Source organism: Phyllopteryx taeniolatus, chromosome 5 (assembly GCF_024500385.1).
Source record: "Phyllopteryx taeniolatus isolate TA_2022b chromosome 5, UOR_Ptae_1.2, whole genome shotgun sequence".
NCBI lineage: Eukaryota > Metazoa > Chordata > Actinopteri > Syngnathiformes > Syngnathidae > Phyllopteryx > Phyllopteryx taeniolatus.
Genome location: NC_084506.1, coordinates 33,450,871 through 33,473,466, shown reverse-complemented (window position 1 = coordinate 33,473,466; position 22,596 = coordinate 33,450,871). Strand labels below are relative to the sequence as shown.

Genomic DNA, 22,596 nt, shown 5'->3' with positions numbered 1-22,596 from the left:
ACAGCGCGCCTCTCTCTCTTGCTCTCCCCCCCGCTATCTCTCTCTCTCTCTCTGCCACGCAGGAAATTGCAGGGGAAAACATTTGGTCGCAGTCTCGAGCCCTGCCATTCTATTTTCTTAACATGATAGTATTTTGTCAAAATTATGAAATTAATGATGAATTATTGTTAAATGTAAACTATCATTATGAAAAAAATGACTTTTTGAATTTTTGTCGACTAAAACTGGACCAAACTATCAGATTTTGAAATGACTAAAATATGACTAAGACTAATAAGCATTTTCCATCCTAAAGACTTTCAAAGAAAGAAATTAACTGCTTAACACTGGTTTTAAGTGAAACAATCTGCCAAGGGAACGAGTATGAATTGACTTCAGATTCGTTAAATGCATCTTAAAACAAGTCTTTTGTCTTGCTGAAAAATTAGAAAGAGTCAAAACTGTCTTCAATACAGTAAACGCTTTCACTCGAAACGATCAATTCACTCAGTATGATTTTGTATTTTTGCAACGAGAGTCCTAAACTTGTCGAGCATGTGTCAATCTGACCACAAGGTGGCATTCGTGTACTCTTAAAGGTGAAAAACGTAAAGGCGAGGGGTCTCGTGTGTTGGGTCGGACCCCGTGCGCTCGGCGAGACTCACCGCACTCGCTCGGCGTCGCTGCCCGTCTTGACGGCGGCGAAGGGTTCCGGTCGGCTCCAGTCCCAAAAGTGCAGCTCATTGTTGGTGGCGATGAGGAGGAGCTGAGCGGTCGGGTGGAAGGCCAATGAGGCGATGGCCACGTTGCTGTCCGTGAACCAGCTCTCACTGCCGCCCTGGGCGGCACACACACACACACGCACACGCACACGCACACATTTTTAAAGTAGAGTGTAATTACTAAACAGCCAACATGTACACTCCTGATGTGTAGCAGATTGGATAGGAAGCAGATTAGGCAGCGTTTTCGATGAGATTGGGATGCAAATTAGGTCGGGCTGGAGAAAAGGCAAGACTGTTGATTAGCGCTGTAGAGAGATCAATAGATCTCTGGAACTGTGTGAAGTACCAACCTGTTTCAAATGCTCCACCGTCATCCCAGTTCCCAAGAAACTTGGGGACTGGATGACTACAGGCCTGTCGCCCTAACATCACCTTTGAACGCCTCGTGCTGGACCACCTCAAGAGCGTCACAGGTCCCCTGCTGGACCCCCCTGCAGTTTGCCTACCGAGCAAACAGGTCTGCGGATGACGCAGTCAACATGGGACTGCACTTCATCCGAGAACACCTCGACGGCGTGGGGACCTACGCAAGGATTCTGTTTGTGGACTTCAGCTCTGCGTTCAACGGCATTAATCCCAAACTCCTCTCCTCCAGCTCAGCGTCTCGCTTGCCATCTGCCAGTGGATTTACAACTTCCTGAGGGGGGGACACCGCCTCATCTACACGCAGCACCAGCACCGTGGCGCCCCAAGGTTGTGCTCTTCTCTCTATACACGAACGACTGCACCTCAACGCCCCCGGCGGTCAAACTCTTGAAGTTTGCAGACGACAGGACAGTCATCGGCCTCATGAAAGACAGTGACGAGTCTGCGTATCGACAGGAAGCGGAGCGGCCGCACCTGGAGCTGAACACCGTCAAGACTGTAGAGATAACCGTGGACTTCAGGAGGCATCCTTGGCCACAGCTGCCCCTAACGCTGCCCAACTGCCCTGTGTCAACCGTCAAGACGAAGTTCCTGGGAATTACAGTCTCTCAAGACCTGAAGTGTGAGCTCAACATCAAGTCCATCCTCAAAAAGGCCCTGCAGAGGATGTACTTCCTGCGGCTTCTGAGAAAGCACGGCCTGCCACGGGAGCTGTTGAGGCAGTTCTACACGGCGGTCATCGAATCGGTCCTGTGTTCTTCCATCACAGTCTGGTTTGGTGCTGCCACAAAAAAGGACAACATCTGACTGCGACGGACAATCAAAACTGCTGAAAAGATTGTCGGTACCCCCTAACCCCCCTTGAGGACTTGCGCACTGCCAGAACTAAGAGCATGCAAAATCCTCTTGGACCCTCCACATCCTGGTCACCACCTCTTCCAGCTCTTTCCCTCAGGTAGGCGCTGTCGAACAATGCAAACTAAAACAAGCAGACATTCCAACAGCGTCTTCCCTCTTGCCATGAACTTCTTAAACAGTTAACTTACAATTCCACTGTAAGATGCTGCCAATTTTGTCTTGAGATTGTTGTCATATCTGTCTCGGGCCTGTGGGGCCAATGATACATTACTCGTGAACTCACTGTAGTAGTCTCGCCACCCTCCACTGTTTGCATATCTGTTGTTGACCAATACTGGCCACTCGTGCTTGAGAAGTATCTGCACCATTTGCACAATTGACATTGTCCCAGATTATCGCACTACTAGTCACTTTAAATTGCATACATTTCTTGAAGTCTCTCCACCATGTGCACAATGGTCACTGCACCAGTGACTATCTATCTAATTGCTAGAGGACTATTCATTTTGCACAATTGTCAAATTTTTTTTTTACAAATAATTGTACCAGCATTACCACATTACTGGTAACCTTTTATTGCTCAGTGACTGTGTTTTTACGTCTCCAAAGTATTCTCTGTCCGTCAATCGACTGTCCGTTGTCGTATTAGAGCAACTCCAACTACCGGAGACAAGGTCAGTGTGGGTTTTTGACATACTTGGCAAATAAAGATGATTCGGATTCTGATCAGGAAGCAGTGCAGATGAGGTTGCCAAAGCCTCCACGAGCGCAGTGTTGGCCATCTTGCCTACTCACGTGCAAGTCCCAGATGCGAACTTCGCCATCAAGGCACCCGGAGGCTACCAGGCCAGAAATCGTAGGGTGAAAGGTCACACACCAGGGTGTTCTACGGTGGCCCACCAGGGAATGGAGGCATTTCCCGGTCTTGACTTCCGTGATGTAAATGTTGTGGTTGACGTGCGTGGAGGCCATGAGGGTCCTTGAAGGGTGTCGCCATGGAAACAGAGACAGCGTCAACATCTTTGCTACATGCTCGCACATCTACAAACACACACTCGCCATTATCTCAGGTCCCCATTCAGTCATCTTTTTTGTCTTCATTCATGTTCTATTTCATGGACCTGTGTCTAATACATGTTGTTCACCACTACTACCCTCAACACTAATAACAGAGGATGGCTTCTATTGCTAAAGATCCACTGTCCTGTCATCATCCAGCCATCGAATCCCTTTCCCTTTAATCATGTTCACACTGGGTGATATGGCCTTAAAATAAAACCCCAGATTTTTCCCATTTTAATCACCTTTTTTCCCTTTCAGTCAAAACCAAAGGCAAATGAGAATAACATTTGTTAAGTTGCCTTTTAAACAAAACCCCTGAATAAAAGCTTTTTATTGTTCGACTATTTTATATCAATAATTGTTTCCGAAAATCATTTTGGGATTAATATGTAACATCAAACGCATCACTAAACAGAACATGAATAAAAGATGCTGCGCCCAAAACTAAAGAAACCGTTGTCCCTAAAAATGTAAACATAGAGTACACAGCAATCCAGGTACATGCCAAGTGAAGTTGCTGGTTTAGCTCAGGGGCTAGCGAACATAATTAACAGTTAGCGTTCCCTTAAAGGTCCCGGATTTTGGCTCTTTCGACCGCCCGAGCGTGACTCTCGAACATGGACTTGGTATAAAAGTGTCAAGTTCATTACAAAAAACACCATGCTTCTGTCATCTGTGTCCAGAATAGGCCCCTATGACAGCTACTTTCTGTTTGACCAAGTTTTGCATCCGCTTTGTCCGTACTTGGCTAAGACCGCCCCCTTTCCTCTGATTGGTCTCCTCCGTGTAGAAGACCCACTCGGGAGACCACACGTGTGCGTCATGTTGACAGCGCCGGCTCAAGAACGGCAGAGATCTTCGCTAGTGACGTAGATAAACTTGAGAAATTCCAATGAGCTGATTTCAAGCCTCTTGCCAGAAAAAACGTCTGGAACTCAGGAATCCGTGGGCAATTTCAATTTATGTTTCACGTTTAGATCATCGCCTGCCACCGTGGGGGACATAGGTTCAAGACCCCGACCGGACCGGACTGCGGTGTCCTTGAGCGAGACACCGATAGCCCGAAATGCTCCCCGGGTGCTTCAGCTGCCCCCTGCGCCAGTGTGAACGTTCCACTAACACGTGTATGTATTCAATGTGATGGGTAAAATGCAGAGAAGAAAATTTTGTGTGCATGCGTGTTCATGACAATAAAGGTCGTCCTTCTTCTTCTTCTCTGGATTTCACTGCAAGGATTGAAAACGTTTCTGGATTTATTCCAAGCTTTGCCAGTAGGTGCCAGTCAAACTCAATTTACATCAAGGGATAGGATTATATGCAGGTTTTATGTGGGACGGTAAAAGGTCAAGGTTGAAATCTGAAAGGCTCCAGCTGCCCAAAGAAAAGGGAGGGATGGCATGGTCCAACTTCAATAAGATTATGAATCACAAATTGCATACATATACAATTGGTGCAACCCTGATTATTGGGGGAGGTGGAAAGAAATTCAACTCAGAGCATCCAAAAACATGCTAGGAGATACCGTAAAGATACATTGAAAAAAATGTAAATGATCTCCATTCCATATCACAACATACACTAAAAGTATGGTACAGAGTACCTCAGAGACCCAAAATATATAATGATGCAAACTAGAATAAGATGGGTATGATGTGTTCTCGAGGAGAATGGGCAGCTGCGGAGTTTTCAAGATCTGTCCCAAAAACAGGGTTTCTTCCGTTACCTCCAAATGAGAGGTTAATACAGAACAGAAATACAGGGCATTCACTCGAGAGAGAGCGGAGTCATTCAAACTATAACTAAAGCATATAGGGACAGCAATCTCAGGGTTATTGCACCCCCCCCCCTCCCCCCCAAAAAACATAAATACAATAAAATACACCACCACTTACAAGTAAAAATAAGGGGGGAAAAAAACAATATTAGGGATACAGATTGGCTAAATATGCGGCGGATATATCAAACTACCTTCTTTGGCTGGAAGAATCGACAGCAAAGTTGAGAAGCCGACGGCTAAAGATACATCAAAGATTTTGGCTTGAACGTGGCGAAGTTGCTGTTGATCACTCGTGCATTTTGGAAATGTGCAAATGGTGGTAGTGGGTTATGGAAGACAAGTGCTGATGTAATGTGTCAATTGCATTGAGCCCTGATGTTATGCCGAGCTGTCATTTCCAGGACACTACTATTCATAAAAGGAATGAATATTTGGTTAAAATGTTCATAGCAGCAAAACAAACAAGGAATTGGGGGAAGGTATCCATCCCATCAAAGGACCTAGGACAGCCACAACTGAAGAAATCTTTCAGATGGAAAAGAGCTGTGGCTGAACAAAAATTGACAGTACGTGGGCAAAAACAACGTTTCTATTTTGTATTTTTGGTAGCCGTTTTCTGTAAGGCCTACAAACAATAACGCCCCAATATATTTGCACGGAATGTGCAAATAAAGAGAGACGCGTTCCAGTTAGAAATCTGCACGTAGCCGCGATATAGCGGGGTTCCACTGATATACCAGTACTGCGACTAGCGCATATACGTTGTTGTGCCGCCACAGAGTCAGGATGTTCTTCCTGTTTTTTGACTGGCACAGTTGAGACTTTGCAAACATGAGTGACTGGAAGAGAAGAAAAGACAACAGGAGCCATCCTCACCGGTCAGGGCTGAAGGCCAAAAGGAAGGTGGATCTGGGGCTGTCGGGCAGCTCCACTTTCTGTGCACAAACAGCAAGTTGGTGAGCTGTAGAGGCCAGAAGAGAGGGAAATGGCAGTGGCGGGCTTACCTGACTCTGCCACTTCATACAGCGCACCTTCTCCTCCACCAGCAAGTGCAGGAGGCGCTGCGAGCCGCACGTCTGCCAGCCGCGCTCCCGCCGCGACAGGAGGCGCACCGAGTTCCTGGGACCCGACGCCATCTCGCCGTCCGCCTCGTCTAGGCTGGCGGGTTAGACTTCGGGGTGAGGGGGTCAGGGGCGCGTTAGACAATTAAACAACAACCAAAAGCCCCACCAGAAGCCACTGAAAAACAGACACATTTGGATTTGCCATTCTGTGCGGCAAATGGGCTTCTTCGAAGGCACAATGTTTTGAAAATAAAAACAAAAACAATGCTCATCTGCTTCCCGACTGCCGTCAACAGCTTTCAACTCGCCTCACATCCAACTTGAAGCCTGCAAGCTGACCGAACATCAAATTATGTGCAGCCAAACATGTCAGATTTCATTGACAATGTCGTTCCACCGACTCGATGAGCTTTAAACGGCAACCCGCCTAACAAAAAGTCAAGCTCAACCTTTTGACAAAGAACACTGCATCTGTGTGTGCTATCGACACAAAACTCTTTTGGGTTTTTTCTACCTGTAATTATCCACATAAGGCAATTGAGAAGAGATTCTCATTTGTAATGGCGACCTGGCTGTAGACAGCATAGTCAAAGAAACAAAACATACATCATCGTGAAAATACATGATCAACTTATGAAATAAAAACAGCATCTAGCATCATGAAGGGCTTTCATGCAGACCCTTTCAAGCTAAGTGACCTCTCCACCTCTAGAAGAGGAACAAACAGTTTCAAGCCCCATTTGCATGTTTTATTGAAGAATTTGAGCATTTCAATCAATCAGTCAGACTATTTATTGAGCACTTTTCATACAAAGATAAGCAACTCGTTAAAATCAATTCCCTCCCGGCATTCATCCACATAGATGCATACATGCGCTGCAATGACCCATAGCTGGGCACAGAGAAACCAAGTGGGGAAATGCCTTTGTCAAGACCTGTATACGTAGTTATTACAAACATGCATTTTAACACTGTGTGTGTCCGTGTGTCAGTCGAAACAGACAAACGGTTGTGTACCCAGTGTGTACTCTATGTCCGTCGTATTTAGGACGCCTAAATCGTGCAGTCAGCCACAAAAATCGAATTCAAAATGACATCCGAAAAGTGCTCGTCGATCGAAAGCCGCTCAGTGACATTTTTCCTGCTTTTTAAAGCAGCTACATTCATTAGCTGGTCGGAATCCTAACACTTAGTAGTCACATGAGAGAAAAACGAGTTGAAGTAGCACGTAAGTGGAAAGAAGACGTGTGTAGCAGTAATGCTGCTGTTGATGATGATGATGATGATGATGATGTTGAAAAGGAAGGCCTACCTTTCTTCATCTTCGGGGCTGCGAACGTTAGCCACGGAGCTAGCTTCGGCTGAAACGGAAAAGGTGTCCGTTGTAAATCAATTTTCACTCGTCTTGTGCTCAACATCGGCGTCTGCCTCCACAAACGGACAACATGTGTGGGGAAAAGGAACGATGTTTGCGAAGGTTTTGGTCCACTGTTTGACGCGCTGCCAGACGCCCAATGGCTCCTGCGTAGCTAGCAGGCTAACGGCGAGCCGCACGCAGGCTGTCCAACAGAGCGCCGATTACTACTCATCGATCGATCGAACCAACCGATCAGTGTCATTCACAAAAACCACGTTTGACACTCCAATCCAAAAAAGCACACATCCTCTAACCTTTAATGCCTTTCAAGGTTTACGCTCGACATAAACAATCACATTGATCCAAACAGAGAATACGACAAAATGACAGGTTAAATGACATCCTCGGGTGACTACAAAGTCGAGAGATCAGATTGGAAATGAAAGATTTAATAAAAAACACAAAACTAACCCTACCGTAATTGACCAGCATTTTAAGCAACTAAATATCACAACATATCCTGAATTTATAGTACTGGTCTAAATAATAATGGGAACAATCTATTTACATATTCTGTTACTACTTTCATTTTTGTTGGTCTCACAAAATTGAAAACATTTACAGGACACTGAAAGCAGTTTGCTGCATTTAGCAACTTGAGAAATACATTACATGATGAATACATTCAAGGGAAGTTTTCAGCTTTTTTTTAAAGAATGTACTCCTCTTTTTAATTTGTAAGTGATTGTACATTCCAAAAAATAAAACTTAAAACCGATACATTTAGTGTTATAGTAACACTAGTACAATGCAGCCCTATGGGGGGCACAAGCCAGTGCAAACTGTAGCCCGGATAAATGCAGAGGGTTGCGTCAGGAAGGGCATCCGGCTTAAAACTTTGCCAAACAATATGAGCATTCATCTAAAGAATTCCATACCGGATCGGTCGTGGCCCGGGTTAACAACGCCCCCCCCCCCCCCGGCACAGTTAACCTGCAGGGCGTCGGTTGAAATTCAGCTACTGTGGGTCGAAGACGAAGGAGAGATGGAAAGCGGGTTCTTCGGCAGAAAGAGAAGAGGAAAGCACAGAGCCTCGTATTGAATCTGGGGACTTGGAATGTTGGGACTATGACAGGAAAAGCTCAGGAGTTGGTTGACACGATGATTAGGAGAAAGGTTGATATATTGGGTGTCCAGAAGAGCAGGTGGAAAGGCAGCAAGGCTCGACGTTTAGGGGCAGGGTTACAATTTGTTTTCCCATGGTGTAGATGGGAAGAGAAATGGAGGGAGAGTTATTTTAAAAGAAGAGTTGGCTAAGAATGTCTTGGAGGTTAAAAGACTATCAGATCGAGTGATGAGGCTGAAACTTGAAATTGAGTGTGTTATGCATAAAGTGATTAGCGGCGATGCCCCACAGGTAGGATGTGACTTAGAGGTGGAAGAGAAATTCTGGAAGGAGCTAGACCAAGTAGTTCTGAGCATTCCAGACAGAGAGAGAGTCGTGATTGGTGCAGATTGTAATGGACATGTTGGTGAAGGTAATAGGGGTGATGAAGAAGTGATGGGTAAGTACGGCACTTACTTACGGAACTTGGAGGGACAGATGGTGGTAGACTTTGCAAAAAGAATTTAAATGGCTGTAGTGAACACTTTTTTCCAGAAGAGGCAGGAACATAGGGTGGCCTACAAGAGCGGAGGTAGAAGCACGCAGGTGGATTAGATCTTGTGCAGACGATGTCATCTGAAGGATGTTACAGATTGTAAAGTAGTGGTAGGGGAGAGTGTGGCTAGACAGCAAAGAAGAAGACCGGTGGGTGGAGGAAGATTAAGAAGACAAAGGCAGAGCAGAGAACCATGTGGTGGAAGCTGAGAAAGGAAGAATGTTGTGCGGCCTTTTGGGAAGAGCTGAGACAGGCTCTCGGTGGACAGGAGGAGCTTCCACAAGACTGTAACACTACAACCAAGGTGATCAGAGAGACAGGCAGGAGAGTACTTGGTGTACCTTCTGTCAAGAAAGGAGAGAAGGAGACTTGGTGGTGGAACCTCAAAGTACAGAAAATCATACAAGGAAATAGGTTAGCTCAGAAGAAGTGGGACACTGAGAGGACCGAGGAGAGGAGAAAGGAATAAATTGAGATGCAACATAGGGCAAAGGGAGAGGTGGCAAAGGCCAAACGAGGCATATGATGACATGTATGCCAGGTTGGACACTAAAGGAGGAGAAAAAGATCTATACAGGTGGGCCAGACAGAGAGATAGAGATGGGAAGGATGTGCAGCAGGTTAGGGTGATTAAGGATAGAGATGGAAATGTGTTGACTGGCGCCAGTAGTGTGCTGGATAGATGGAAAGAATACTTTGAAGAAGAAGAATGACCTTTATTGTCATGAACATGAATGCACATGAAATTTGTTCTCTGCATTTTACCCATCACAGTGAACACACACACGTTAGTGGAACACACTGGAGCAGGGGGCAGCTGAAGCGCCCGGGGAGCATTTCGGGGTATCAGTGTCTTCCTCAAGGACCCCACAACCGTGAGTCCGGGGGATGGGTCCAGTCGGGGTCTTGAACCTAGGTCCCCCACGGTGGCAGGCGATGATCTTGAGTTGATGAATGAGGAAAATGAGAGAGATGGAAGAGTAGAGGAACCAAGTGTGGTGGACCAGGAAGTGGCAATGATTAGTAAGGGGGAAGTTAGAAAGGCATTAAAGAGGATGAAAAATGGAAAGGCAGTGGGTGCTGATGACATTCCTGTGGAGGTATGGAAGCATCTAGGAGAGGTGGCTGTGGAGTTTTTGACCAGCTTGTTCAACAGAATTCTAGCGGGTGAGTAGATGCCTGAGGAATGGAGGGAAAGTGTGCTTGTGTCCATTTTGAAGAACAAGGGTGATGTGGAGAGCTGTGGGAACTAGAGAGGAATAAAGTTGATGAGCCACACAATGAAGTTATGTGAAAGAGTAGTGGAGGCTCGACTCAGGACAGAAGTGAGTTTGCGAGCAACAGTATGGTTTCATGCCTAGAAAGAGTACCACAAATGCATTATTTGCCTTGAGGATCTTGATGGAAAAGTACAGAGGTCAGAAGGCGCGACATTGTGTCTTTGTGGATCTTATGACAGAGTACCCAGAGTGGAACTGTGGTACTGCATGCGCAAGTCTGGAATGACAGAGAAGTATGTTAGACTAATGCAGGACATGTATGTGGGCAGCAGAACAGTGGTGAGCTGTGCTGTAGGTGTGACAGAGGAGTTTAAGGTGGAAGTGGGACTGCATCAGGGATCAGCCCTGAGCTCCTTCCTGTTTGCAGTGTTGATGGATAGGCTGACAGATGAGGTTAGACTGGAATCCCCGGGGACCATATGTTTGCAGATGACATTGTGATCTGCAGTGAAAGCAGGGAGCAGGTGGAGGAACAGTTAGAAATATTGAGGCATGAACTGGAAAGGGGAGGAATGAAGATTAGCTGAAGTAAGACAGAATATATGTGAATGAATGAGAAGGGTGGTGGGGGAAGAGTGAGACTACAGGGAGGAGAGATAGAAAGGGTGGAGGACTTCAAATACTTGGGGTCAACAGTCCAAAGCAATGGTGACTGTGGTAAGGAAGTGAAGAAAACGTGTCCAATCAGGTTGGAACGATAAAGGAAGGTGTCAGGTGTGACAGAAGAGTCTCTGCTCGGATGAAGGGCACCGTTTATAAAACAGTGGTGAGGCCAACCATGATGTACGGATTAGAGAGAGTAGCACTGAAGAGATAGCAGAAAGCAGAGCTGGAGGTGGCGGAAATGAAAAAGTGGTTCGCTCTAGGAGTGACCAGGTTGGAAATGAGTTCATCAGAGGGACAGCCAAGGTTAGATGTTTTGGAGACAAAGTTAGAGAGAGCAGAGTTCGATGGTTTGGACACGTCCAGAGGAGAAATAGTGAGTATATTGGTAGAAGGATGATGAGGATGGAGCTGCCAGGCAAGAGAGCTAGAGGAAGACCAAAGAGAAGGTTGATGGAGGTCATGAGGGAAGACATGAGGGCAGTTGGTGTTAGAGAGGAGGATGCAGGAGACAGGAAAGGAAAAGAAGATGTAGTAACACTAGTACAAATGAGACATTATACCAATGTAGCAGCCATGCCTAACTAACGCTAATGTCCTAAATTCTCCCGAGCCCCTTCCCATGAGGAAGCAGAGTGTGGGGACTCTGAGGCGGGCTCTCCTATCTCTGGGGTTGAGTTCACCAAGGTTGTTAAAAAGCTCCTCGGTGGCAGGGCCCCAGGGGTGGATGAGATACGCCCGGTGTTCCTAAAGGCTCCGGATGTTGTGGGGCTGTCCTGGTTGACACGCCTCTGCAACATCGCGTGGACATTGGGGACAGTGCCTCTGGATTGCCAGACCGGGGTGGTGGTCCCCCCCTTTTTAAGAAGGGGGGCCGGAGGGGGTGTCCCAACTATAGGGGGAATCACACTCCTCAGCCTCCCTGGTTAGGTCTATTCAGGGGTTCTGGAGAGGAAGGTCTATTAGGAATTGGAATCTCAGATTCAGGAGGAGCAGTGTGGTTTTCACCCTGTCATTGGAACAGTGCACCAGCTCTACACCCTTAGCAGGGTCTTCGAGGGTGCTTTGGAGTTCGCCCAACCAGTCCACGTGTGTTTTGTGGACTTGGAGAAGGCATTGCACCATGTTCCTGAGGCAGTTCTGTGTGTGTGTGTGTGTGTGGGGGGGGGGGGGGGGGTGGCGTATGGAGAACCGGACCCTCTGATACTGGGTGTTCGGTCCCTGTATGACTGGTGTCAGAGCTTGGTCCACATTGCTGGCAGTCAGTTGTATTTTTTCTCAGTGAGGGCTTCCCTTTGTCACCGATTCTGTTCATAAGGACAGAATTTCTAGGCGCAGTCGAGGTGTTGAGGGGGTCCAGTTTGGTGACCACAGTATTACATCTCTGCTTTGTGCAAATTATGTGGTTCTGATGGCTTCATTAAGTCGTGATCTTGAACTCTCACTCGAGCGGTTTGCAACTGAGTGTGACACGGTTGGGATGAGAATCAGCACCTCTAAATCTGAGACGATGGTACTCAGTCGGAAAAGGGTTGGGGCTCCATCACCAGGGCGGGAATGAGTATCTTGGGTCTTGTTCACAAGTGAGGAAAGAATGTAGCAGGAGATTGACAGGCGGATCGGTGCACCATCTGCAGTGTTGCAGACTCTGTATCGGTCTGTCGTGGTGAAGAAAGAGCTGATCCAAAAAGCCCTCCATTTACCGGTCGATCTACATTCCTACCCTCACCTATGGTCACGAGCTGTGGATCATGACCGAAAGACCAAGATCGCGGATACAAGCAGTTGAAATGAATTTTCTCTGCACAGTGTACGGGTTCCAGATCGAAGCTCGGTCATCCAGAAGGGGTTCAGAGTCGAGCTACTGCTCCTCCACATAGAGAGGACCCAGATGAGTTGGCCCAGGCATATGGTTAGGATGTCCCTAGACGCCTCGCTGGTGAGGTGTTCCAGGCACATCCCACCAGGAGGAGGATGCAGGGACGGCCCAGGACAAACTAGAGCAACTACATCTCTCGGCTGTAGATGGATGGATATTTGAATGTATATGTGTGTGTGTGTGTGTGTGTGTGTGTGTGTGTGTGTGTGTGTGTGTGCTAAAAGCAGCTGAGGCGGTAGTACATTGGGAGGCTTCACGGGTCCCATTCAAGCTTGTGAGACAAAGGTGTGCTGCCCCCTATTGTTTTCTGCACAGGAAGATTGTACAAAGATCATCTTCAAGATCAGCATTCCGACCTATGGAAATGTTGCCATAGAAACGTATCCTCTTTTACTTCAGAAGTTTTCCTTGTAGAAGTTGAAGCCGAAGTGTTCGCACTGAGCTTTAATGACTTTGGCCAGTGCAGGAGAACCACAGTAGAACACGTGAACTTTTCCTTTGTTCTCCTCCGAAATTTTCTGGAACACCTGACCATGGCCACAACAACATTTGGTTAGTTACACCTTTCCATCAAAGCTGAAACATGACTTTGCAGCCCGCCGTGGAGCACAACATTGTAACGCGACATGACGTGATTTGGGTGAGCTGCGGCATCGCTCTTAAAGGGAGCATGCACAAATGGATCTTTTTTCTGGTACTTTTGGGACATTCGAACCTTGGCCCACTCGGGTCGTCCGGGCTGTGTTCTAGTCCTCAGGCCTGTGATGGAGTCTCTCTTCTCCTTCTTGGCCAGCAGGTCCAGCGCCATCTGTAGGCCAATGGCCTTCATGTCGTTCTTGCACAAAGCTGACGTCATGTACATGTGCATCTCCAGGAAACGACCTACCACAGGAGAAACGACGGAGGTCACACCAAAATTAAGGTCATGACATTGCCGAGGGCTCTGTGGTCAAGTGGGCGGGCCGGGCTAGGCGTCACCTTCGGGCTCCCCGTCGGCCTGGTCCATCTCCAATTTGGTCAGGAGGCTGACGAACCACTCGAAGGACTTCTGGTCGCGGTTGATCCAGATGAAGTCGACCTGAAAGACCAGCAAAAACTTTGCTTACAGAGGCAACTGGACTCTTGTTGTTTGTTGAAGACATTTCACCTTTAATCCAAAAGGATTAGGATTCAGTCCCTTATTTTAGGTGTTATGTCTCTGGTAGGTGGGTCCCCAGGGGTATATCACATGGGGTTTGTTGTTGTTGTTGCCAGGTGTGACTGTGATTGAGCATTTTGTATAACTGAGAGCCGAGCTTTTGTCTGGTGTGCATTTTTTTTCCCTCTCCTTACTATTGGGGATAAGTAAGACCTAATAAGTATAATAACTAAATGTGGTCTTTGCACAGGAAGTGCTTTTTGCAGAAAAGGATGTCCTTATATGTGGACAGTTAGCTTATCTTCTTCTTTCTTCTTTTCCTTTCGGCTTGTCCCGTTAGGGGTCGCCACAGCGCGTCATCCTTTTCCATGAGAGCCTATCTCCTGCATCCTCCTCTCGAACACCAACTGCCATCATGTCTTCCCTCACGACATCCATCAACCTTCTCTTTGGTCTTCCTCTAGCTCTCTTGCCTGGCAGCTCCATCCTCATCATCCTTCTACTAATATACTCACTCTCTCTCCTCTGGACGTGTCCAAACCATTGAAGTCTGCTCTCTCTAACTTTGTCTCCAAAACATCGAACCTTGGCTGTCCCTCTGATGAGCTCATTTCTAATTTTATCCAACCTGGTCACTCCGAGAGCGAACCTCAACATCTTCATTTCCGCCACCTCCAGCTCTGCTTCCTGTTTTCTCTTCAGTGCCACTGTCTCTAATCCATACATCATGGCTGGCCTCACCACTGTTTTATAAACTTTGCCCTTCATCCTAGCAGAGACTCTTCTGTCACATAACACACCTGACACCTTCCTCCACCCGTTCCAACCTGCTTGGACCCGTTTCTTCACTTCCTGACCACACTCACCATTGCTCTGGACGGTTGACCCCAAGTATTTAAAGTCCTCTACCTTTGCCATCTCTTCTCCCTGTAGCCTCATTCTTCCCCCCACCACCCCTCTCATTCATGCACATATATTCTGTTTTACTTCGGCTAATCTTCATTCCTCTTCTTTCCAGTGCATGCCTCCATCTTTCTAACTGTTCCTCCAGCTGCTCCCTGCTTTCACTGCAGATCACAATGTCATCTGCAAACATCATGGTCCACGGGGATTCCAGTCTAACCTCATCTGTCAGCCTATCCATCACCACTGCAAAAAGGAAGGGGCTCAGGGCTGATCCCTGATGCAGTCCCACGTCCACCTTAAATTCTTCTGTCACACCGACAGCACACCTCACCGCTGTTCTGCTGCCCTCGTACATGTCCTGTATTATTCTAACATACTTCTCTGCCACTCCAGACTTCCGCATGCAGTACCACAGTTCCTCTCTGGGTACTCTGTCATAGGCTTTCTCTAGATCTACAAAGACACAATGTAGCTCCTTCTGACCTTCTCTGTACTTTTCCATCAACATCCTCAAGGCAAATAATGCATCTGTGGTACTCTTTCTAGGCATGAAACCATACTGTTGCTGTTGTTACAGTTAGCTTATCATAACATTAAAAAATATATATGTGCTGTTTGGAAACACAAGGGCCCAATTGCTGGACATACAACATTTTAGCTTCTAACAGTAACTGGTTCTCTCAAAAATCAATGTCCTCATATGTGTACAATGGATCCATCTTACTGTATGACTCTAAAAGAAACTATTGGTTCAAACAGTATGAAGCAGTTTATTTCAAAATGTTAACATTAGTGCAAAGATCAACAGTGCAAGCAGCTGTTTATCCGAAGCCCGGAACATGGCAATTCAACGATGAAAGTGCAAAGTACACATCTTTCCAGAAAGAAAATACACCTAAAAAGTAATGTCAATTACTTTTCCTGACCGGCCGTTTATCTTCAGCTTTATCTAACTCCCTTCCTCGAACAAGCATTTCTCCCGTAGGCTGTCTGTCCGCCTATCCGGAACAGCCCTATTGGCCTCTGTGAAATGTTACAAAGCAGTTGCGTTCACTTTGGAGGCAGAGGTACACATTAGATGTCATGCATCGCTAAGGTTGGCCATTTAGAATGGAGAACCTCTGTCTCGACTCAACCTTTGCAAATTAACTGGGAATCTACACAGACTTACTTTGCGTAGCTTCATTTCGCTATCCTTTATGTTTTCACACCACGAGTAGTTGCAATTGGGACAGTTCTGCTTCCTGCGCCGATACCTGGAACCACAAGCACACAGCGTCACGTGAAGGGCGACAGAGTAAGGCATGCTGGGAGGGAGAGGAAGTCACCGATACATGATGCTTTGCAGAATGGAGGCAAAGGGTGTAATGCCGATTCCCGCCCCGATCAGGACGGCGTGCTCAGACGCAAAGATCTGTCTTGTAGGGGTACCGTAGGGTCCATCCACGTAACACTGCATCGTGAACGAGATCATGTGACCGCTGCGTAAAAGCATTTTGACCCGGCGTGCGCTCACCTTGATGTTGCAGAAGTGGTGATTCTCGCCATACTTTGCAGAAACCTTCAAGCGCATGAAGTTGCATCAGTGTGTGCTGCCAGTCGATTGGTTGTGAACTCACATGATCTACCTCTCTGAGGGGCGGGGCCTCGCCTCTCTCCGCAGGCCCGAGCTCTTCTGGAGGATCAGGAAGTGGCGGCGAGGTCGACGGGGTGGTGCCGGCCCGGGAGCTATTGTGACGGTACATGGTCAGCTCCACCGTGTCGTTCTCATTGGACGCCACGGCGCCGTGATAGTGCGGCGAGCTGAACAACTCCTCCTGTGAGGTACAGTGGATGATGACATGACCCACTCAGAGTCATGTTTCGTTTTCTGTTCAGTCTGTTTTTTTCCAGCACCTCTGAATAGGGATTCCCTTGTCGGTGGACCTCACTCTCCGGTCCCCCTCCTTTAAAAGGGAGACCACCACCCCAGACTGCCACGTTCCCCGATGTTGCAGAGGCGTGTCAACCAGGACAGCCCCAGAACATCCGGAGCCTTGAGGAACTCCGGGCGAATCTCATCCCCCCCCCGGGGCCTTGCCAACGAGGTTTAAACCACCTCAGTGACCTCAACCCCAACCCCAACCCCAACCCCAGCCACGTTTCCCTTGTAAAGTGCTACCCCGTAGCGGAGTATAGAGGAAATTGGACAGTAATTGACCCCCACCCTAATAAAGTGAATAATTACCTTTAGATGCCCCAACATGGTAGCAAAGCATTATTTGTGTCTAAATGAAATTCCTCAACCCACTTCAATAAAATTTCTTGTCACCAAGATCCCACAAAATAGCGGCAACGCAATACATTTGTGTAAATGAAGCCCCTCAATTCACTCCACCGTCGTTCCTTGGCACCAAGATGCATCAAGAGAGAAGAAGGTGCCAAAGTATGGCTTTGGCCAGAGCACAAAATCATTGAATTTGTGACTTTTCCAGCAGGTTAAAAAAAAATGCAATTTGCGAATACCAAACCATATATGTGGTATGCGGGGGTTCACGCTACTTTTCTTTTGTGGATTTATTTATTTATTTCCCCCCACTAGGGAATAAGCACAGTTCTTTTCGGTTCTCTTTTGTTAGTTTGTTTTGATTACTGTTTGTTTAGTTGTGACCTACTAATCAGTAGCACCTTTTGGGGGGATTACCTTTATTTTTGTTTTATTTCCTGCATTTCTGTAGCAGTTTTCTTAAGACCAGTTTTACTGTTTGTCCGTTACTTTTGTAAATAAAGATTGGTGTTTCACAACACTCTGTGTCTGCTTTGAGCTACGACCAGTCACTAATCAAAACAGCTGAAGAAGAGCTTGGCGTCTCCGCGACAACGCCGTTTCCCACCTGAGTCTTTATCAGCCGTCGGCTCCGCAGGCTCGCCGCCAGCCTCCTCGGACTCGGCACCGGACTCTGCGGCTGTCGGAAATACTCATACAGACGGTTGGTCCACTGGCCCATGGAGCGGATGTGCAGCCACAGACTCTCTGCACAGACACAAAGACTCGGCCTCAGCCGGACCGCCGTAGTGGACCACGACGTGAACAAAACGCAGAAACTAGGTCACACCAGATTGTTCCGGAGCGCTGCTGATGGTGAACGGGTGCCACTCGTACTTGGCGATGACCGGAATGTTGATGTACACGTAATCTCCCGGCTTGAAGTGGAAGAACTGCGGACGCTTGATGACCAGATGAGTCACCTGCACACCCGTGACACATTAGTGCAGACCTGTTAGCGCGGACCTCTTGGCACAGATTTGTTGAACCACCTCATCACAATGGGACCATACCAGGAGGTTGTTGGCTGATGAGGGGACAGTAAAATGACTGACTTGGAGATGCCACTGCAGCTAACATATCGGACCGGTGATGGCGAGTGTAAATTTCACGTGGAATTGAAATCAAACATAGGTCACACAGAGGTCGTCACCTTAGACGGCAGCAGGTTGACCTCCACGATGTATAGACCTCCCATACGGGACACAGCGATTCCAATGATCTTCTCGAGCAAAAAGACCAGACCCGGAACCACAAACCACTTCCAGAAGTTGGCGCAGTGGACCATGAGAAGGGACCACACCCACACGTAGGACAAGTGAGACCAGTAGAACACCTGCCAGGTCAGGAGGAGGAGCATATGACTTTGTCAAAGTAGTACACTAGCAGGCCTATATGATTTAGTGTTTCTGCCTTATATCAGACATAAATAATGTGCATATAGTGTATATCAGTGGTTTTGGGTTCAGACGTGTGTGTGCGTAAGCAGATACATATACTGTACATGTAGATGTGTAGACGCAGTGCATATGTATGCCTGAGTATGTTCTTAAAGATATACAAGAATGTTGTACGTTCTAGTGTACAGTATACAAGCACATATTATATTGATACATTTATTTTATTTTTTTTCTGTGATAGTAAAACAATGAATCCAAGGGCGCCGCAGTTGTATGCTATAGACTTCAACCGTAACCCTTTTCGCTCAGCGGTTTGTTCTTTTGTGTGTACGTTTTTGATTCTCTGACTAATGGTATTATGATGCTGACCGAAAATAAATCACATTTATTCATTCGTACCATTTACAGTGTAGCGAATACTGTGACTGTTTCTGGTATGCGCATGATGCGCAGTCGCAGTGGGTGGCGGCAAACGTGCCCTAAAATAGAAAAGAAACTGCTCCATGAAATGGTTTCCTCTTGTGTAATGCATGACATGTCAATCATTCGAGTTTATATGAGGAATTCGCACCCCCTTGTGGAGTCACTTTCTGGAGAGGAGAACTCTACCGTAAACAGTGTACAGTAGCGGTAGCAGTATTAGTATGTAAAGTACAGCGGAACCTAGATTGAACGGAACCGGAGCTAATGGATTTAGGATTTAAAATAGTGTCTGCTTTGAACTCAAAACGCCCCCTTGCAGCGGACAGGGTCTGTTAGTTCCAAAATTGGCTGCTGTTTTCTACTGGCACGATCAATAGACATAGCGCTTCCCGTATTTTCGGGTTGCGCCACTGTTGTTTACTCGGCCGCTCGTCGTGTACACTTTACTGATTTTGGTACAGTATACATGCGGTCTTTGTCGAGCCCTTCCTTCTGTATGGCATCCATTCGTAACGGAGGTGAGAAAACGAAGCGCGCAAACCTCGCAGCTCATGAAAGTGCTCCGACTCCCACCAGTTGAATGTCATAATATCACCCCTGCCAAGCACCAGCGTTCACATCACTTTCACGGCACTCTTAGACAATCACAGCGACGTTTAAAGACAAGTTGAGGCCGACGACCCCTGCCCCCATTAGTCCGTTAAATCAAGGTTCCACTGTACAACAGTACCAGGATCAAGGTGTATGCATTTTCTTCCTGCGTGTTGGCGTCTGACCTCAAAATGGCCGCCGCGTCGTACAAAAGTGCTGGAGCAGAGCCCCATAAGGCAGACGACGACTTGAAGAACGACACCCGTCACAGACGCTGTGCCCTTCACCCAGCCGATGCCAGGCCGTGTCGTCAGCAGGTACTCCCAAACACTGAAATCGCTATGCTCCGACAGCTGGGCTGGAACACCCACGCACGCACGCACACACACACATACATAAACGCGCGGCATTAGACCAGTTGTGTGTGTGTGTGTGTGTGTGTGTTTCCAGGAAGTCGGAGATGGTGCGTGTGTGCGTACCAAAGTTGAAGATGTGCGCAGTGGTGTGCACGAGTGTGTATCCGAGGATGGCGTAGCCCACGATCTGATGTAACAGGATGTTCTGGTCAAGTGGCAAAACCCGGACGACCCAGGTGGCCCGCAACCACGTCAGACAGCGACGCAGCATCAAGACCTTGGAGCGTGCGCACGTTCAGTACATGCAGTATATGATGCTTTCCATCCTGTGCTTTCCCGTTACCATGACAAAGGTGCAGTTGAAGTTGAGGCACTGTCCGCATCCTTTAGCCAGCATGTAGCAGGCACTGTTGTGACGATGCTGCAGGACGGCGCCCACGAATAGCGCCACGCTGAGGCAGGCGTAGCCACACAGAAACAGGAGCTTGCGACTGTTGTTGTGCCAGTAGGCCCGCGTCAGGTACCGAGGAGCCTGCCGCTTCTTCTGGTCCGCTTGAGCCGGAGGCTTGAGCCAGTTAGCGGCGCTGAGGAAGGAGTGGAACAAAACATTCTGGACCGACTCTGTCGCTCTTCAAGACTCGGCCAGAACGCCAAGCCGCACCCACCTGATAGTCAGGTTCTCCATCACCTCCGGAAAGTCTTCCAGTTCTGCTTTGAGCTCCTCGAAGGTGATGGCGCCGCTGTTGTCTTTATCGGCCGACTCGAACAGCGCCAAGGTGAGGTCGTCCAATTTCTCCTCCGGCAGAGAGATGGCGCTCTCACGCAAGCACGACTTCAGAACCGTGCGCAGTTCGTCCGGATCGATAGATCCGCTTCCTGTGGCCCCCCCGCCCCCACCACTCCTCTTACAATTGTGTATTGCCTCATGCATTGACTGATGGATCAAGTGTGTATTGACTAATGCATCCCATTTCACTTCATTGGTTGGAACTTTATTGTTTATCGACTACGAATAATGGACACTATATTGCCAAAAGTATTGTCTCACCTGCCTTGACTCGCATATGAACTTAAGTGACATCCCTTCTTAATTCATATGCGTCAGTACAGTAGGATATCAGTTCGAATCTTGGATACGCAGCTACAACAGCTCAACACTCTTCTCAAAGTAAATCATGAACGCATTCTGCTAAATTGCTTCTTGTTAAAACATCTGCCCTCCCAATTCGAGATCCCGAATATAACACGCTTTGTTTGTCACCTTTAACACTGGACTTCCTTGCTGGTCAATGGGAACCTCTCTTCACTCATGCTGACAAATTCGTTGGTTGGCGAAACACGAATTGCTAAGACTCCAGCCTATCTTTGCTCACTGCACTCCATGCATACCACCACATGCACTCTCTGTTACAGCAGTTTGAGTGGCCTCTTTGGTCCCAAAGTCTGTACTACATCTAGTCCATTTTATGCCCCAAACGACTGGAACACACGACAAGAAATCATCACCTCATGAGCCATGCCGTCACCACTTGTTGGATCTCAGTGCGGCATTTGATCATAACATGCTGTTGAACAGGTTGGAAATGTGGGTTGCGCTAAATGGAGCAGTCCCGAAATGGTTCAGGTCCTACCTTCAATGCTCTTCCACTAGATGGCATAAGGTGTCTTTAACCTATGTTGCCATTAATACAACAGAATAAAATCGTGGCTAACCGTGTGCTTGTGTGTGCGCTCACCATCCACATCGTAGACCTGGAAGAGGAACCTGAGCTTGTCCGTCTCACTGCCGTGGATGAGAAGGTCCAGCGCCTCCAGCAGCTCGTCCAGGCTGATGGAGCTGCTCCCGTCCGAGTCGAAGAGCACAAAGAAGCGTTCGGCGAAGAAAGACTGCCACAGGACACACGGGTGACGTGACGCCCGGGTCGCGGGACACACGGGTCGCGAGACCCCCGTGTGTCCCGCAAGGGTCGAACAGTGTGAGCTGACCGACCTCTTTGACCTTGAGCGCCGTCTTGAACTCATCCAGGTCGATCTCTTTGTCGTCACCGGCGATGCTCTCGAACTGCTTGGTCACCCACTCCAGCCAGCGCGCGTCCTCGTCCGCACTCATGGCCGATACCTGTCTGGACCACAACACCCGGTCTGGACCACAACATCCGGTCTGGACTACTTGGCAGTTGGTCGGAAAGGCATCAGTGTGGACCGCTTTGGTCTCGTAAGAATTGTGTTCATCGTAGGTAGGGCTGCAACTAACAATTACTTTAATAACACTAGTCAACAACAAATTCATTGTCTCAGCTTTTTAGCTAATTTAGGAAAATTTGGATGGGCTGAATCCAAATGTCACATCGGTTTTGCTCAATCAGGTAAACATTTTGAACAATGGCCTCATTTGTCTTTGCATTTACAGGTAATTTTGCTGTAGAGGTTCAAATAAACAGAGATTCATACCCTGAGTTTGGAACAACGATGACGTAACTTTCACTTTACAGTTACTTTCTTTTATCAATGTCTACTATTCAATTTACATTAAGCAACGTTTGTAATATTTGATTCATAAACAGTTAACGTGGCCACCAGGCGAAGGAGAGCGCCTGGTGGCCGGGCCTGCACCCATGGGGCCCGGCCGGGCACAGCCAGAAAGGGTAACGTGGGTCCCCCTTCCCGTGGGCTCACCACCTGTGGGAGGGGCCATAGGGGTCGGGTGCAGCGCGAGCCGGGCGGTGGCCGAAGGCGGGGACCTCGGCGATCCGATCCCCGGCTCCAGAAGCTGGCTCTAGGGACGTGGAATGTCACCTCTCTGGCA

General features: G+C 47.7%; 2 protein-coding genes across 8 annotated transcripts in view; both read right to left on the bottom strand.

The window, feature by feature from the left end:
* ambra1b (autophagy/beclin-1 regulator 1b) overlaps positions 1-7,434 on the bottom strand; it is a 43,849-nt gene extending 36,415 nt beyond the window's left edge. The window contains exons 1-5 of one of the 6 annotated variants that reach the window (XM_061775182.1): positions 7,204-7,434; positions 5,832-6,225; positions 5,704-5,762; positions 2,784-2,967; positions 645-817 (exon numbers count right to left, since the gene is read on the bottom strand). In XM_061775182.1, the coding sequence (XP_061631166.1) occupies positions 645-817; positions 2,784-2,967; positions 5,704-5,762; positions 5,832-5,963 (548 nt within the window). In that variant the 5' untranslated portion in view covers positions 5,964-6,225; positions 7,204-7,434. The remainder of the gene's footprint in view (positions 1-644; positions 818-2,783; positions 2,968-5,703; positions 5,763-5,831; positions 6,226-7,203) is intronic. The other 5 variants (XM_061775185.1, XM_061775184.1, XM_061775186.1 and 2 more) reach the window with 5 other exon arrangements.
* A 103-nt stretch (positions 7,435-7,537) lies between these two features.
* On the bottom strand, positions 7,538-22,389 carry nox5 (NADPH oxidase, EF-hand calcium binding domain 5). Of its 2 annotated transcripts, XM_061775199.1 has the most exons (16): positions 21,781-22,389; positions 21,527-21,677; positions 20,456-20,666; positions 20,134-20,374; positions 19,914-20,067; positions 19,620-19,792; positions 18,174-18,356; positions 17,811-17,943; positions 17,589-17,728; positions 16,344-16,532; positions 16,232-16,276; positions 16,044-16,168; positions 15,887-15,971; positions 13,650-13,749; positions 13,387-13,553; positions 7,538-13,198 (listed from the first exon to the last, which is right to left on the bottom strand). In XM_061775199.1, the coding sequence occupies exons 1-16, from the start codon at positions 22,078-22,080 to the stop codon at positions 13,067-13,069; spliced, it is 2,529 nt and encodes an 842-aa protein (XP_061631183.1). In that variant the 5' UTR covers positions 22,081-22,389; the 3' UTR covers positions 7,538-13,066. The 2 variants fall into 2 exon arrangements, with proteins under 2 accessions (XP_061631183.1, XP_061631182.1); XM_061775198.1 differs by having other exon boundaries at positions 16,044-16,276.
* Between the last annotated feature and the right edge of the window lie 207 nt (positions 22,390-22,596).

Coding starts and splice junctions, on each gene's coding strand:
- nox5 (XM_061775198.1), bottom strand. CDS start 22,080: ATGAATTTGTTGTTGACTAGTGTTATTAAAGTAATTGTTAGTTGCAGC. Junction 20,375..20,455: donor ATGGAGAACCTGACTATCAG/GTGGGTGCGGCT, acceptor CTCCTTCCTCAG/CGCCGCTAACTGGCTCAAGC. Junction 13,199..13,386: donor GACGACCCGAGTGGGCCAAG/GTTCGAATGTCC, acceptor GGCCATGGTCAG/GTGTTCCAGAAAATTTCGGA.